Below are 14,835 nucleotides of genomic sequence, written 5' to 3'. Positions count from 1 at the left end.
TCTCCTCCTGCAGTTACGAAAGTACCCAGGACGTCCTGCCTCCCACTCTGTGGAGGCTACTTCTCAGAGTAAGGAAGGGAAACCAGGCAGGGCGGTGGTCCTGGCCTTTCTGGAAGTTTCTCTGGCTGCAGGTTCTCTTCCCTCCATCACCTTGAGTGAGTCAGCTCGGGTCATGATCTCGCGGTTTGTGGGTTCGAGCCCCGCGTTGGGCTCTGTGCGGACAGCTCGGAGCCTGGAGCCTGCTTCGGATTCTGTGTCTCCCTCTCTCTCTGCCCCTCCCCAGTTCTCTCTCTCTCTCTCTCAAAAATAAATAAACATTAAAAAAAATTAAAAAGAGAGAGAAAGGGGAAGGACACAGACACCATGGTGGCAGATTTCATCCCAACTCCCCTGACCCAGACCCATACCTGCCGCCACACGGCCCCCAGCCCCGCCCCCTCTACGGGGCCTTCTGAGTCCAGCCACCAAACTTCCCGCCGCTCCCCAGGCTCTGACCCCAGCCCTGCCTTTTCTCGGCTTCCTCCTCTCCCTGGAAGTCCCCTCCACCTGTTCCCAGGGGCAAATTCTTTGTCATCTCTCAAGATGGCTCTGCAGTCGCCTGGGACAGCATGTCCTGCTTGAGGCCCCTTGTCCCTGCTTGGTGACTGATGGTGTGCCTATCGCTCTTACACACGGTCACACACAGACCACTCTCACCGTTGGGGCACGCCGCCCTCCATCTGGTGCTTCTCTGTGTGCCCATCTCCGCGCCAGACCAGGGATGCCAGAGCGGGGATTTCTCCTCTCTCCGTGCCCAGGGCCCGCACAGAGCCTGGCGCACATGCGGCACGTGGGGCTGGAGTCGATGGATACGTGAGCGCACGGAACACTTAGAACGTTCTTTTCCTCTCGTTGTCTCCAGGGATCTATAAAGGCCACTGCTTCCGGATCAATCACTTCCCAGAGGACAATGATTACGACCACGACAGCTCGGAGTATCTCCTCCGTAAGTGCCAAGCATCTTTCGCTTTCCTTGTATGTGTGGGAGGCAGGGGGGCAGCTGCAGGAAAGACGGGCCCCGTGAGGGCGAAGGGGTGCTGTTCTCTGGATGCTCTTTCTCTCCCTTTCCGATTCAGAATTGTTAGTTTGGAGGATGGACTTATGTCCAACGCTGCCATGGCATGCTGGGTATCCCAGCGGGGTTACTTGGCGCCCAGGCCCATGCCTGGGGAGACTGAGGCCCAGCCAGAGCAGGTGACGGTGTGGGCGCTCTGCTCGCCAGGAATGCTGGTCACGGCGAGCTGCAGAGTCGCTGATTGCTGCCATGGGGCCTGGCGCAAGGAGGTTAAAGACACAGGCCTGCCCAGGCCAAGCGTCCCTAGGGGGCTGTGATACCCCAAGTACATTGCCCTCCCGGCCCTGGACCCGCCCACCCCACTCCCCACGTACCCAACATTCTGTTCTTGAAAAATCAGTCTGGTGGGGAGCCACCGCCTCTGTCCCTGTCCTGTGGTTGAGTTGACCCCCAGGCTGGAAGTCACAGCATATACTGGACAAGGACAAACCCGTCCCACACGGGAAATCCAGATCTCATCCCTGGGCCTGTGAACACCACCCTGGGAGAAAGGATGGGGCCACAGCCGCAGAAGGTGCCTGGAAATGAAAGGACAGCATCCCTTGAAGCCGTTTCCCCCTTTCCCATGAGTCAGAACACGCACACAGCTGCTCACGGCGTCACCCTCGGGGGCCGGGGCCCGGGGCCCGGCTTCATTGATGGAGAATCGACAGCAGCGTCCTCAGAGGGAACGCAATTCACTCCGCACCTGCTTGTGGATCGTTTTCTTCTAAGAGAAAGGATTTGGGTTGTGAGTCGTCTGGTCAAACAGTACAGCGTGTGGTTCCCGTGGAGCCTGGGGAAGTGTCAGGAGGCTCTGGCCAGACCCAGAACCTGAACAAATTTGGCCAGCTCTGCCTCCCTCACCTTCTCTTCTTCCTCCTGCCTCTCCTTCCTTTCTGCTTTCTGGGGCCAACGCTGAAGCAAGCAAATGAGATTCCATAGGGCCACCGCAAATGGCCGTGCGGCTTACGCACACACTCACCTACACTGTGGTATAAACGACACCCTTTGAGTTGTACAGTGCGCGGCCTGCACAGCCATCTGGGGCGACCCCTGGTGCTCAGCCCAGCTGGGATGGTTCATGAGCATCGGCCCAGAGGTCAGATGATATAGCTTTCTGGGGTTCCAGCAGGAAGCAGACGGCATGCTCAGATGCGGTGAACGAAGGGTATCTAGTGAAGGACTATTTACAAAGTGAGGTCAGGGTTAAGGAAAGCTTTCGGGGGGTGGGGAGAGCAGCAGGGCTAGTGGCCACAGGAGCCCTTGCACTCCGGGGCCTGAGCAGGTGAGGAAAGCAGGCATGGGAGCCTGGAGAAGGGAAGCCGGGAGGACAGGGCTGCCCGGCAGGCGCTGGGGCTTTTAGGAGGGAAGGCAGTCACCTCACCTCACCGGAGCCTTCAGGAAGGAGGCTCGGGGAATACTGTTTCCCTGCACGCTCCTCCCAAAGCCAGAGGCAACGGAGCCCAAGTATCCCTTGCATGGTGCATGGTGCGGCCTCCCCGGGGCCCAGGGCAGGACGCAGAAAGTTCGAAGGAGGACCGGGAGGGGCAAGTCAGGGATGTGCAGCACACTCTCCCCTCCAGCTTCTGGCTCCCACTGTCCCCGGATTCCACCTGCGGTGCCCCCGAGGTGGGGGGGGGGGGGTGTGAGGGCTAGGAGGGGCCCCGCAGCGATTTTCCCAAATCGATAGGGACAGCACAGACGAAAGATCATTTGGGAAGGAAACGCCCGCCTCAAGTGTGCTCTGTGGGGGCCCGGCGGGTTCATTCACAAGCTGCTGATGGAATTGGGGCGGAGGGCAGAGCTAACCCTCCAACAAGGGCGTGTTTTTCCACTCGGGGGCTGGCGGAAAAAGGAGCTGGCCCCGAAACGAGATTCGGAGTACAGGTACCTGTGAGCTTCGGCCAGAGGGAGCAGGCAACGTCCTCGAACTGGGGGCGCCAAGGTCACGGTCACCACGGCCGTCCCCCACAATTCCCAGTATTTGGCCCTCTGGGCCCCAGAGTATTGTGACCCCCAAAATACACAGAAGCACAGGAGACAGAGAGGAGGGGTCATGAGATTTCATTTATTCACCCATTTAACACAAAGTTATTCTTGGGCCTATTACATGCCAGATACTGTGTTAGCCACACATGTCACTGCAGTGGCGGAGCTGCAGTCACTGGATGCTCCAGTGGGTCAGAGAAGGTCGTGGAAGGTTCCATGGTGCTTGCCTGTGGGAGTGGCAGCTTAACCATCCGGGCGAGGGGTATCGACCCTGACAGGTCCAAGGCCGTGCTTCTCACACACCCTGCCTTCCACAATTCGAGAACAAAGTCAACCTTCCGACCATGCATTCTGAAGTCTTCCGGAGAAACCAGGCTTGTGCATTGAGTTCCATCGCTGTCAGAGGGGCTCCCCCCCACCAACCCGGGGGCTCTGGCAGTGCCCCCACTGGTTCGTACATCCACAGGCAGGTGTGGGGTCTGAGCGGTCACCCCACACACAAACACACAGCCTGCCGTGTCTTTTCCACCGGCCCCTCTGGCCCAGGGGGTTCCCACCCATCCCACTCTGGTCCTGGGGTCCCTTTTCCGGGTGCCACACTTCCCATCACGGAGCCGATGTGGGTGCTAAGGCTCGCAGTATTGATGTCAGGGATGCCGGGAGGCCCCTGTGCCTGAGGGTGAGTGAGAAGGAGGTACCAGTGCTCCAGACAAGGCACGGACTCTCTCCAGGGCTTGATTTGGCCTTGAGGCACGGCCCGGACCTCAGTCTTGCTCGTCCCTCAGCTCTGTGCAAGACCCACGCTGCACCATTGTCTACGGCAACCCCAGCTGGCTTCTGCACATCCAGAGCCCTGGGATGAGCCTTTGTGGCAAGGGACAGGCACGCACATGACTGACGTGGGCAGGATGGATGGCTCTGAGCCAGGTCTGGCCTCAGCGACCTTAGAGGCACTGGGCTCCCTTCTCCCCAGCCCCTCTGACCCGTCTGCAGAACGGGGGCATCCAGGGGGAGCCGACCCCGGATTTTCTGGCCAGCATGGCTTTGAGGCATGTTTCCAAAGCCCACGGGAAACCTCCTCCCAGAGCCTGTGGCTGCAAGAAGGCAGAGGAAGGGGGAGGAGATGCTGGAGAGAAGAGCTTTATTTAATGCCCCCAACAAAGCCCCCTCTGTGAAGCGGGGCACACACTGGTGGGCTTACAGGAAAGGAGACAAATAGCGCCTTCAGAGGCTGCAAGGCCACAAACCGGCTCAGCTGGCTCAGGGGTCGGTGCCTGCCAGGGCTCCCCGACTTGCTGTCCCCCGCCGGGGCCGCCAAGGGTCCATGTCACCAGGATTTCTACTGGGCTGGGAGACCTGTAGGCCCATCAGGAAGGCTGAGCTCAGGGCTCCTCCTGAAGCCCCACCTCCCTTCCTCCTGGTCCTTCCAGCCAGATGCTAAGGAAGGGGGACCCATAGCCCCTAAGCCCCTACCAAGTGCAGAAAGTGTATTCTTTTCCTAGGGCCACACGCCGGGTGGCTTAAAACAACGGGAATTTCCTGTGAATTTACTCTCTCTCGGTGCGGAGGCTGGAGTCTTCAATGGGATGCTGGCAGGGCTGGGCTCCCTCCACGGCACCCAGGGGTCTCTTGCGACGCCTGTCAGCTCCCCACCCTCCTTGACGTGGGGCCCCCTCACTCCTAGCTCTGCCTCTGCCTTCACACGACTTCTTCCCTGCCTGTGTCTCTTCCTCTGCTCACAAGAGCACTTGTCATTGGATTTAGGACCCACTCTAATGCAGGATGGTGTCCTCTTGAGATCCTTAATTTAATCACACCTGCAAAAAAACCCTTTTCTAAATAAGGTCTCATTCATAGATACCTGTGATTAGGACTTGGTCATATCTACTGGGCGGAGGGGTGCAATTCAACCCCTACAGGGAGGTATTTAATACTACTCTCCCCAGGTTACGAAACAGGAGACTTGGGGCGCCTGGGTGGCTCAGTCAGTTAAGCGGCCGACTCTTGTGTTCAGCTCAGAGCGTGATCTCACAGGTTGTGAGTTCGAGCCCCACGTCAAGCTCTGTGCTGATAGCGTGGAGCCTGTTCGGAATTCTCGGTCTCTGCCCCTCCCCAGCTCATGCTCTCGCATTCTCTCTCTCTCTCTCTCTCTCTCTCTCCCTCAAAATAAATAAGCAAACTAAAAAAAAAGAGACTGACGTTGTCAGAAGTTAGCCGCCCTGGTCGGTGGCAGAGCAAGTGTGCAAGTCCAGCTTGGCTGGACAGCGAGGTCCACGCACGTCCCACTGTGTTTAGCCACCACACCCCGTCCCGTGACCTCAGGAGGCCCTGGTCTGTCCCCGGGGGGGGGGGGGTGGGGAGGGGGACAATGACAGCAATGTTGGCAGTGGAGATAAAGGCTGTCACTCAGAAGTATGTGCAATGGCCAGGCCCTGTGCTAAGCCTCTTAATACACACAAAACCCACCAGAGGAGGTGGGTCCCTGCTCCCAGCTGCTTTCCGCAAACGGGGAAGCTCAGTGTTAAGTGAAGCGGCCTGACAAAATAGCCAGCATGTCCCAGAGCAGACCCAGACCCACCTGATGCCAAAGGCTGCGTCCTCAGCCACCCGTCACCATTTCCCAGCCTTCCAGAGGCTCCTTAGAGACCGCGTCCGTGAAAGGCTCAGTGTAGCGGTGAGGGTGCGGCGTCTGAATGGAAGGCAGACCAGCGTTTTCATGGCTGTTATTGGGGCTCCCAGATACCATTGAGGGGCCCTCCTGCCTTCGGGCTGGCAGGGGGAGCCTGCTGCGGGCAGACGAGACTCCGGGCCTGAGCCATCGCTTGAGTGGGGTCAGGCTGCCCCCGCCCGGCCAGCTCCCAACCCGCCGAGGTCTGCTGGGCCTGATGGGAGGGAACCTTCAAAGTCAGGGCTCCCGGCCGACGCCCGAGGCCGAGGCCGTGCCCAGAAAGGCGGCCGCCCTCACCGCCCTCTGCTCTGTCTCCCGCCCCGGCCCAGGCATCGTGCGCGCCTCCAGCGTCTTCCCCATCCTCAGCACCATCCTGCTGCTGCTTGGCGGGCTCTGCATCGGCGCCGGGAGGTTCTACAGCCGCAAGAACAACATCGTCCTCAGCGCGGGTATCCTCTTCGTGGCCGCAGGTGAGCCGCCGGCTCCGTTCCGCCGGCACAGGGCGCGCGCCCGGGGCGTGCGCGGGGCTGGGGGCGCCGACGCGAGGTCGTTGCTCGTAATTGACTTCAAAGGTCCGGGTGCGAGGGGGCTGGCGCGGGGCGTGGGGAGCGGCTGCTCAACGGGCACGGAGTCTCCTTCTGGGGGCGGCGAACACGTTCTGGAACTAGATAGAGGCGTGGGGTGCACAACACTGTACATGTACTAAATGCCGCTGAAGTGGGCACTTGAAGGGGCTCATTTGTGCCATGTGGATTTCACATTAATCACAAAAATAAATGTCTAAGTGTGCACAGTGCCACAAAGGGGCAGTGCCGGCGCCTTGTAAGCCTGGCTGCGTCGGGGGGGGGGGGGGGGGCAGGAGGGTACCCCGAGGGACTCACGGAAGCCAAGACCTGAAGAAGCGGAGGAGGACAGGGTGAAAGGGGGCAGAACGGGCAAGGGTGCACATCAGAGTCACCCTCTGCGACCCAGTGAAGACCCACGGAGCTGCGGGTGACAGTAACACACGCCCTCCTAACTGGCGTGACACTGGCACTCCTCCGGGCCTCGATGGAGAGACTTCAGCGCATGCCTCGCCACTGCAGACGTGGAGGCAGTCAAGCCGGAAGTGGGTTCACAGCTGGCTAGCGGCCGGCAGGTGCACGTACATGGTGCGGTGGAGAACTCGGGTTTTCCGGCCTGGGTCTCCGGGGGAATCTTGACGGGGCAGAACTTGGCCGGTGGCATCCTGGAATCTCCAGGCAGCACCTGCAGAGGTCAGATAAACTTGCAACAAGGGACCCTGTCAGGAGAAACAGGACGTGCCTGACGTCCTAGGCCTTCTAGTAAGTAAATTCGAGATAGGTTACAAAGTTCAGTAATTCTTTCCTAAGTTGTTAACAGAGCTCCTTGCACTGCCTTATCGGTGTTTTTGCTTTCAAAGCATCCTTTGTCTTACCCCAGTCTGGTGAGGCGACCCTAGATGGGCCTGGTCTCTGCATCCTAAAGCCGTCCAGTAGTCCCATGAGGGTGATAATGAGAATCCCAGTAAAGGTGGTGGTTGGTGGTCGAGCTTCCTTTTTGAGGATGGGGAGGGGCCTCACAGGGCCCCACCCCGTCTTGTCCTCTCCTACGGTCTCTCGGAGGGAAGGCGACTTCCCAAAGCAGTTAAGGGACTGGTTCAAAATCTTTCAGCCAGATTCTTATGGTCCTTCCTCTACATTACTTCCGCTTTTGCATCCTTCCAGGGCAACAGATAATGTGTGAGTGTGTGTTGGGGGGGGGGGGGTGCTGTATGTGTGTCAAGGGTGTGTGGTGTGCATGTGTGTGTGTTAGCAAGAAGTACCCCAGTGTCAGGTCTCCTTCTTGGCCACGTCCCCATCCCTTTGCTTCTTGTCCCCTCCAGAGGCAGAGGTGGGAGGAAAGGGCCACACCCCATTCTCTCTCCTCCTTCGAGCCCCCAGATTTCTGAAGGTGGGGACCACTAAAGAAGTCCCTGCTGTGAGGTTTGAATCCTGTACCCCTTCCTTTCCCGAGGAAGGGAAAGATTTGCATAACACCAGCTACCACATACTACAGCCGTGGTCCCAGGGCTCGGTGAGCACAACCACATCATCCCAGATTCTGAGGGGGTAGTCAGGTGGCCCAGGTGGCTTCCCTGAAGTCACGTGGTGGCAAAGACACAGGCTGTGCCCACGGCCGTCGGCCTCCAAAGGTGCCCTCCGCCGCTGACCATTTCCCCAGGGGGAGCCATACAAAGCCATATCCAGATGTCCCGGGTCACTGGAGAAGCTGTGGATTCCAGGGCCCTGGCAGAAGCAGGATTCAAGTGCAGGCAGCTTGGCTCTACTCAAACTCACTTATAATAAGATGAAATTAAATAAAGACCGCAACAGGTGACTACATCCCACCTCTCAGGCTAGCAAAGGTCCAGCACGTTGATACAATAAATTGTAGGCTGTTGACACCCACAGTCGTACTCCTGCGTGTGTGGAGCGGTGTGGACGCAAGGATGTCCGTGGCAACTTTGTCCTAGCGGAGGGCCGGAAGCCACCTGACGCCCATAGCAGAGACCTGGTTAGATATCCATGCAGTGGGTGCTACATGCACTTAGACAGACAGCTCTCCGTGGCCTGACGTGGAACCGTCTGCCAGGTGGACTGTTGAGTGACAAGGCAAGAGGACAAAGAGCATTGTGCAAGGAAAGAAAGAGATGTATGTGTGTGAGAGAGAGAGAGAGAGCAACAGAGAGGGCGGGGGGGAGAGAGACTAGATACAACGATAATATAAGAAAGAAGATAACAGGGGCGCCTGGGTGGCTCAGTCGGTTAAGCCTCCAACTTTGGCTCAGGTCACGATCTCACAGTTCGTGAGTTCAAGCCCCCTGTTGTCAGTGCAGAGCCCCCTCCGGATCCTTTGTCCCCCCCATCTCTCTCTGCCCCTCCCCCACTTGCACTTTCCCTCTCTCTCTCTCTCTCTCAAAAATAAATAAGACTTTTTTTTTTTTTTTAAAGAAAGAAGATAACAGTAATGGCCTTCAGGAGGGGAACTAGGTAGCCAAGTGCCTGTGTTTTACATCTCATCTGAACTTTTGCTTTATTACCTCAAAACCAATTACTTAAAAGAAAAGTCGGCAACCGGAATAAAGCAATACCTATCCAAGGGGGGGGGGTGGCCACCAGCCCCTCCTCCGCCCTCCTGTCCCTCATCCAGCTGTGGGTCTAACGTCTGCCTCCCTCCCTCCCTCCCACCCCTCTCCTGCCTCTCTTTCAGGCCTCAGTAACATCATAGGCATCATCGTCTACATCTCCAGCAACACAGGTGACCCAAGCGACAAACGTGATGAAGACAAAAAAAACCATTACAACTACGGTTGGTCTTTTTACTTTGGAGCCCTGTCCTTCATCGTGGCCGAGACCGTGGGTGTCCTGGCCGTAAACATTTACATTGAGAAAAATAAAGAGTTGAGATTTAAGACCAAACGGGAGTTCCTCAAGGCCCCCTCCTCGTCTCCCTACGCCAGGATGCCGAGCTATCGGTACCGGCGACGACGCTCACGGTCCAGCTCGAGGTCCACCGAGGCCTCTCCGTCCAGGGCGGCGTCTCCGGTGGGCCTGAAGATCACTGGGGCCATCCCCATGGGCGAGCTGTCCATGTACACGCTGTCCAGGGAGCCCCTCAAGGTGACCACCGCCGCCAGCTACGGCCCCGACCAGGAGCCCGGCTTCCTGCAGCTGCACGACCTGTTCCAGCAGGACCTACAGGAAGGCTTGCGCGTCAGCGTGCTGAACCGGCGGACGACCCCCGTGTGAGCCACCCCCCTCTCTGCACCGGCCTCTCCCCAGAACAGCTGTTTGGATCCCACAGGAGGGCATCTGACCCTTAGGCTGGACCGACCACGGACTGAAGCCAAAACCCAACCCTCCCTCGTCTCCAGAAAGTGTCACGGGCTGGCTGGGAGCGAAGCGCTGGGAGACGGGAGTTGGAAGCCGAAGGCTGACTTTGTCCCCCAGAGGGGCGTTTTGACGGCCCAGGATTCCGAGATCTCCTGAGGCTGCAAGGCCTTGACCAACCTGGGAAAACAAAATCGAGCCATTGTCTCCTCTTGGAAATAATTCTTGCCGGAAGAACGGGCTTTCAGAGCCCTCCCTCTCTGCCTGGATGAGGGGGCCACCGGGAGGGATTCACCGGGTACACGGGGACCTTTGGACACTGGTCAGGTGCCGTTTGACCTGAGGTTCTGGGTCTGTGAGCGGGAAACAAGGAAGCCGAAACTTGCCCCCTTCCTGTCTGTTTCTTGCTCTCTCTCTCTCTCTTTCTCTCTGGCAGTGGCCGGGTGTTGAAATAACAGTGATCCTGAGGAGAAAGCCCCTGTGGCCAACTGGTGCTTTGGCCTTTGTGCTATCCTGGGGCCGGCTTCCCTCGACCTGAGGAGAGCAAGGCCTGTGGAAGAATCCGCAGTGGAGGAGGCCATTCGCTGGCCTGGGTGTGAGGTAAACCCAGAGTCTGTGGCTTGGCATTCTGGTCTGCTTCTAGAAGTTTCTGCCGAACACAGAAAGGGCAGGACGCTCTGACTGTACTTGAGAGTCTGGAAGATTCCACGGGTCTGAAGGAAGGTGCCCATATGGCCTCTTGCCGTGTCCCTCCCCACGGATCCTCCTCAGAGCAGCTCTGTCCCTTCTTGGGGAGCGGAGGGGGCAGACCCCCCCCCCCCCACCGGCGTTTGGCAACAGGAGCCTGAACTTCTGTTCGAGAAAGGGAGACCCGAGGGTGAACAGCGGCCAACACATCAGAACAAACATCCGTTTCCTAAGTGGTTATTGATCGTGACTGGTTGCAAATGAAGGCCAGGGGAGCAAGTGACACTCGGTTCTTCGTCCAGACAACGGCAGCAGCAGCCCCTCCCCCACACCCACTCTTGTCATTTATTCTGCCACCACCCGAAGGGCTCAGCCGAGGGAGTTCGGGCAGTTTGGATGAAAAGGCCGAGCTGTGTTTTCCTTCCTCCTCGCGGGAGGGACATCTCGGCACTCTGGAACCGAGGCGGCGGTTCCGCGTTGGACGTTTTCTTCCAACCACAACCATCTCTTCCCATCCCGAGGCAAGCGGAGAAGGCAGACGCGAGTGTGGGTTCAGAAGACAACCTTTCTGGAACAGGGAGCTCACCCTCTTTTATATAAAACACGTGCTTTCTAAAGACAAATCCTTTCTTACTTTTTGAGACTTGGTCGTCCGATCTCGAGCGGTCGCCTGTGGTCCCGGTAGCTGTCATCCTGAGAAGTGACCAGCGAATTCTTACCTCAGCCACCTGCTCGCCGACCCCCTGGGCGGACTCAGCCCCCAGGAGTTGAGATCTGGGTCACGGTCATCGCCATCCTCCTTCACCCCCCGAGAGGAAATCTCCCCGGGGACCCCTCGCCTGACTGCCCCGGAGCGCTGGCCAGCCGAGGCGCAGTGTGCTGGGGACCCTCCGCGCTTGCCCGAAACCCCCTTCCTCCCGTTGAGGTTGGCTTTGTGTGGTGGTTTGTCCAAGCATGTGCAGCCGTGAATGCTGGAGCGTCAGGGCTCGTGGCCTGCCCTGCTGGGGGCCAACCCCGTCCCGTCCTGCCCCCAACCCGACCGCCCTTGGTGCCCCACCCCCCCCATCTGTGACCCCATCTTCCCGGGCTCGAAGGAAAGGGGGCAACATCTGGGAACCCATCACCCCGCCAGGTCCCCAGACTGTTCTGTCACTTCCCAAAGCAAGGCAGCCGTGCTGTTTCTTCCACATAAGTCACCTCCTCCCCTGCTGCCCCGGAAGTTTCTGTCATTTCATGCAGAAAGCTGTGTTCCCATGAATCCTACCTCTCGCCCAGTCCCAGGCAGAGAATGCGGGGCCCACTCTAGGGACCAAGAAAGAGTAGAAAGAAGCAACAAAGAAGGACAGAAGGGCAGGGAGCAGAACCACCTCAGAGCCCCTGGTCTTCACAGCCTTTCTCCCCACCATGCCCGGGCTCCCGGACCCTCTGCCCGGGGCCACCCTTCTGCGCACCGCCCCCCAGCCAGGGGCGCCTGGGGAAGTGGGCGGAGCTGGCTCCCTGCCACCTGTCAGGCTGAGACCTTGCGTCCCCAGAGGGGGGCGCAGGGGCCTGTGCCCACCTCCTCCCATCCCACCACCCTCTCCAACCAGCCCCTGTGTGTTTCGCCCGTTAAGCACCTGTGAATCCTGTTACCTACTACTGGTTTTGGGTTGTTAGTTCTGTCTTTTTTTTAATTAAATAAAAACCTTTTTGAAATGTTCTCTTCTTGATGTGGGGGGAAGGGGTTGAGCTCCCTTTGAGTCTTTGTGGGCACTCAGGGCAAACAGTGTCCCTCCTGGGGGACACTGTGGACCCTCCAGGAGAAGAAGGAGGGAGGCTGGGCCCTGTGCCGGGCAAGGTGGGTTTCTCGGGCTTTCATCCAGGTCACCAGCCACCTCCCTGGCAACACCAGCTGGTTTCAGACTGCTGAGTGGTATCATCAAGGTGCCTTTTAACAGATGGGCTGGGAGATAGACGGGCCACCCCTGCGTGTGGTGTGGGCATCTGGGCAGCTGAGCAAGCCAGACCCGTCTTCAGAACCTGCCGGGCGGGGGCCAGCCAGCCAGAACCGCAGCCTCGGAGGCCCTAAGTTGCCTGCCAGGGTTTCTAAGAAGTCCAGCCTCCTTTCCCCCTCCAACTTCGGAAATGATTAAAAAACAAAGGAGGCCAAGTAGCAAAATGACTGGTAAAGCTGGCTCCAACCAGAGGCCAAAAGGGACCAAGCCGTCTAATCTCAGGCCCAGCCGCCTGAGTCGGAGAGAGGGACCGGATGGCCCCTCGGAGCAGGGCAATACTGACACGCTGCGACAGGCCCCCGCGGGTCACAGGGGATGCCCGCTGTAACCCAGCAGGTTCACCCCTGCAGGTGGGCACGGGCTGGATGTCAACTCTATGCTCTTGGGAGGCATGACAAGGGGAGGACTGCTGTCCTCCCCCACTTCTACCCGAGCTACCGTCCAGGGGACATGTGCATTCAATTACACATCCCCCTTTCTTTCGGGACCCAGACCTCGAGTTTTCCTCCTGAGACTCAGGGGCTCTGCTGCTCCTCCTGGAGCCTGGAGGCACCAAACTCTGAACACCCAGAAGGTCTTTCCTGGTCCCGGCAAAGGGAGGCCGAGTGAGCCACGTCCCCGCTCTGGCGGCTGCAGGAACCACTCCCCGCACGCCTGAACTTTCTCCCCTGGCTTTTTAACCCTCTTTCCTACTACCTGAGATGGGTCTGTGGGGAAAGTGATGTCCCAGATGCGCTGAGCCACCAGGTCCCAGGGCCCGGCGAGCTCAGCTCCACAGCCCCACCCACTGACCCCCTGCTCCAGCCCGAGCCGTTGCCACCCAGCACCAGCCCCGCGTGCCAGACGGACTCTGCCTCCTGTTTGTTCTCAGCCCTCAGGAAACTCTGGCTCAGCACAAGCTTTGCAGCCGTTCTGGGGGGGATCCCGTGGCAGTCTGAATTTAGGGGCAGGGTACGGCTTCCAACGTGGGGTTCACGTGGTCCCGAATTTCCATCAAATAAAAAACTCGGTCTCCCTAGTTTGCAGAGTTAGATCCACAAGAAGTGACACAGAACCGGATGTTATCATTCCCTAACCAAAATGCTCCCCCCCCCCAGCCCCGCTCCGGCCCGGGAGCCCCCATCCTTGCCTTCACTTACGCTACTCAGAGTAGGCGAACGGCATTACCAGCAACGCCCAGTCCTAGAGTGGCTTAATGCAACGGAAGTTTACTTCTCACTCATGTAAAGTCCAATCGACTGGGTGCGGGGGCGGGGAGGGGGGGTGGCGGGGGGTCCTGTGCTCCACAGCGTCATTCAGAGTTACAGGCCCGAGCCGTGGGAGCTCATTCATTTTCAATATCGGCTGCCAAGGTTGCCCTGGCATTGACATCCAGGGGGCCGAGGGGGAAGACAGAGGGCAGACAATTGATCATGAGAGTAGGGGAGTCTTGTGGGGAGTTTTAAGTGACTTTCCCTCCTGCTCATATGCCGTTGGCCAGAATCCAATAACACGGTCACATCTCTAAGAGCCGGGGAAGATACGAAATGTGGCCTGGCCCAGGAGGAAAGGAAAACAGTTTAGGGAACAGCTGGCCAGTCTCAGTTCCCTGGTCTATGCCTTTCAGCACCGTCCTCTTTTCCCTCCCCCATCACCCACCAATGTTCTCGGGAGTGCCTACGTGAAACCGGGACTCTGTCTGGGACTGCATCTACCTGTGTGGCCTGAGCCCTCCTTCAGCTCTGGCGGGATGCCTGGCCTCTTCTCTGCTCCGGATGCGCCATCGGCAAAACGCGTCTACGCTCCCTTCTCTGTGGACTTGGAAGAACGGGCTTGAGCTTGTGCCTTGACCCCAACAAGAACCAGAATCACTGGACATCGTGACCAGCAGGAGTGGTAGGTGCCGTAAGAATCATCCCATTTGATGGACTCATCCTTGAAGAGGGATAAGCCAAAAGAGGGAGGAAGGGATTAAGGAAGAATAAAAAGAAGGGAGGAAATATTTTTTGAGGATGTTCACAGCAATCATGAAAGGGAGATGCCACTAGCCCAGGGGCGATTTTGCTCTCCAAGGGCCACTTGCCAAGGTCTAGAGACATTTTTGGTTGTCACACTCGGAAGGGGGTTGCTCTTGGCATCTAGCGGGTGGAGGCTAGGGATGCTGCCGAACATACTCCACCCGCCAAGAACGATCTGGCCCCAAATGTCACTAATGCCGAGGCTGAAAAACCATGCATTGGCCTGATTTTACGGTGAGGGAGACGAGGGCACAGTGAGGTCACTGGTGCGGGGTCACACCCGGGCTTCTGATACTTGCACCTAGGCTGTGGACATGTTAGGAACACCCAACTGTTTATTCCCAGGATTGCCTGTCCCTGCAACTCTTTCTGATTTTTGCCTTTTTCCTCTTTGCTTTTGAGCCAACAGTTTTGGAAACAGAAATTTGTCACTGCAAGAGGAAACGGGAAAATGGCCACCTGGCCTGGGTGGGCGCAGGGGTGCCTGGGTTTGGGGGCAAAAGGCTGACTGAGTTCAACCAAACGGGTAACC

At 58.2% G+C, this 14,835-nt stretch overlaps 1 protein-coding gene across 2 annotated transcripts in view; it reads left to right on the top strand.

Moving 5' to 3' along the window:
• CACNG4 (calcium voltage-gated channel auxiliary subunit gamma 4) overlaps positions 1–12,007 on the top strand; it is a 58,950-nt gene extending 46,943 nt beyond the window's left edge. For both annotated transcript variants that reach the window (XM_086687803.1, XM_086687805.1), the window contains exons 2-4: positions 902–985; positions 6,083–6,223; positions 9,006–12,007. In XM_086687803.1, coding sequence (XP_086543929.1) covers positions 902–985; positions 6,083–6,223; positions 9,006–9,544 — 764 coding nt within the window. In that variant the 3' untranslated portion in view covers positions 9,545–12,007. The remainder of the gene's footprint in view (positions 1–901; positions 986–6,082; positions 6,224–9,005) is intronic.
• The last annotated feature ends 2,828 nt before the right edge of the window (positions 12,008–14,835 follow it).

This window comes from Puma concolor, chromosome E1, assembly GCF_028749965.1.
Source record: "Puma concolor isolate L17-30 chromosome E1, mPumCon1.1.hap2, whole genome shotgun sequence".
NCBI classification, from domain to species: domain Eukaryota; kingdom Metazoa; phylum Chordata; class Mammalia; order Carnivora; family Felidae; genus Puma; species Puma concolor.
This window is presented reverse-complemented; position numbering and strand designations above follow the sequence as displayed.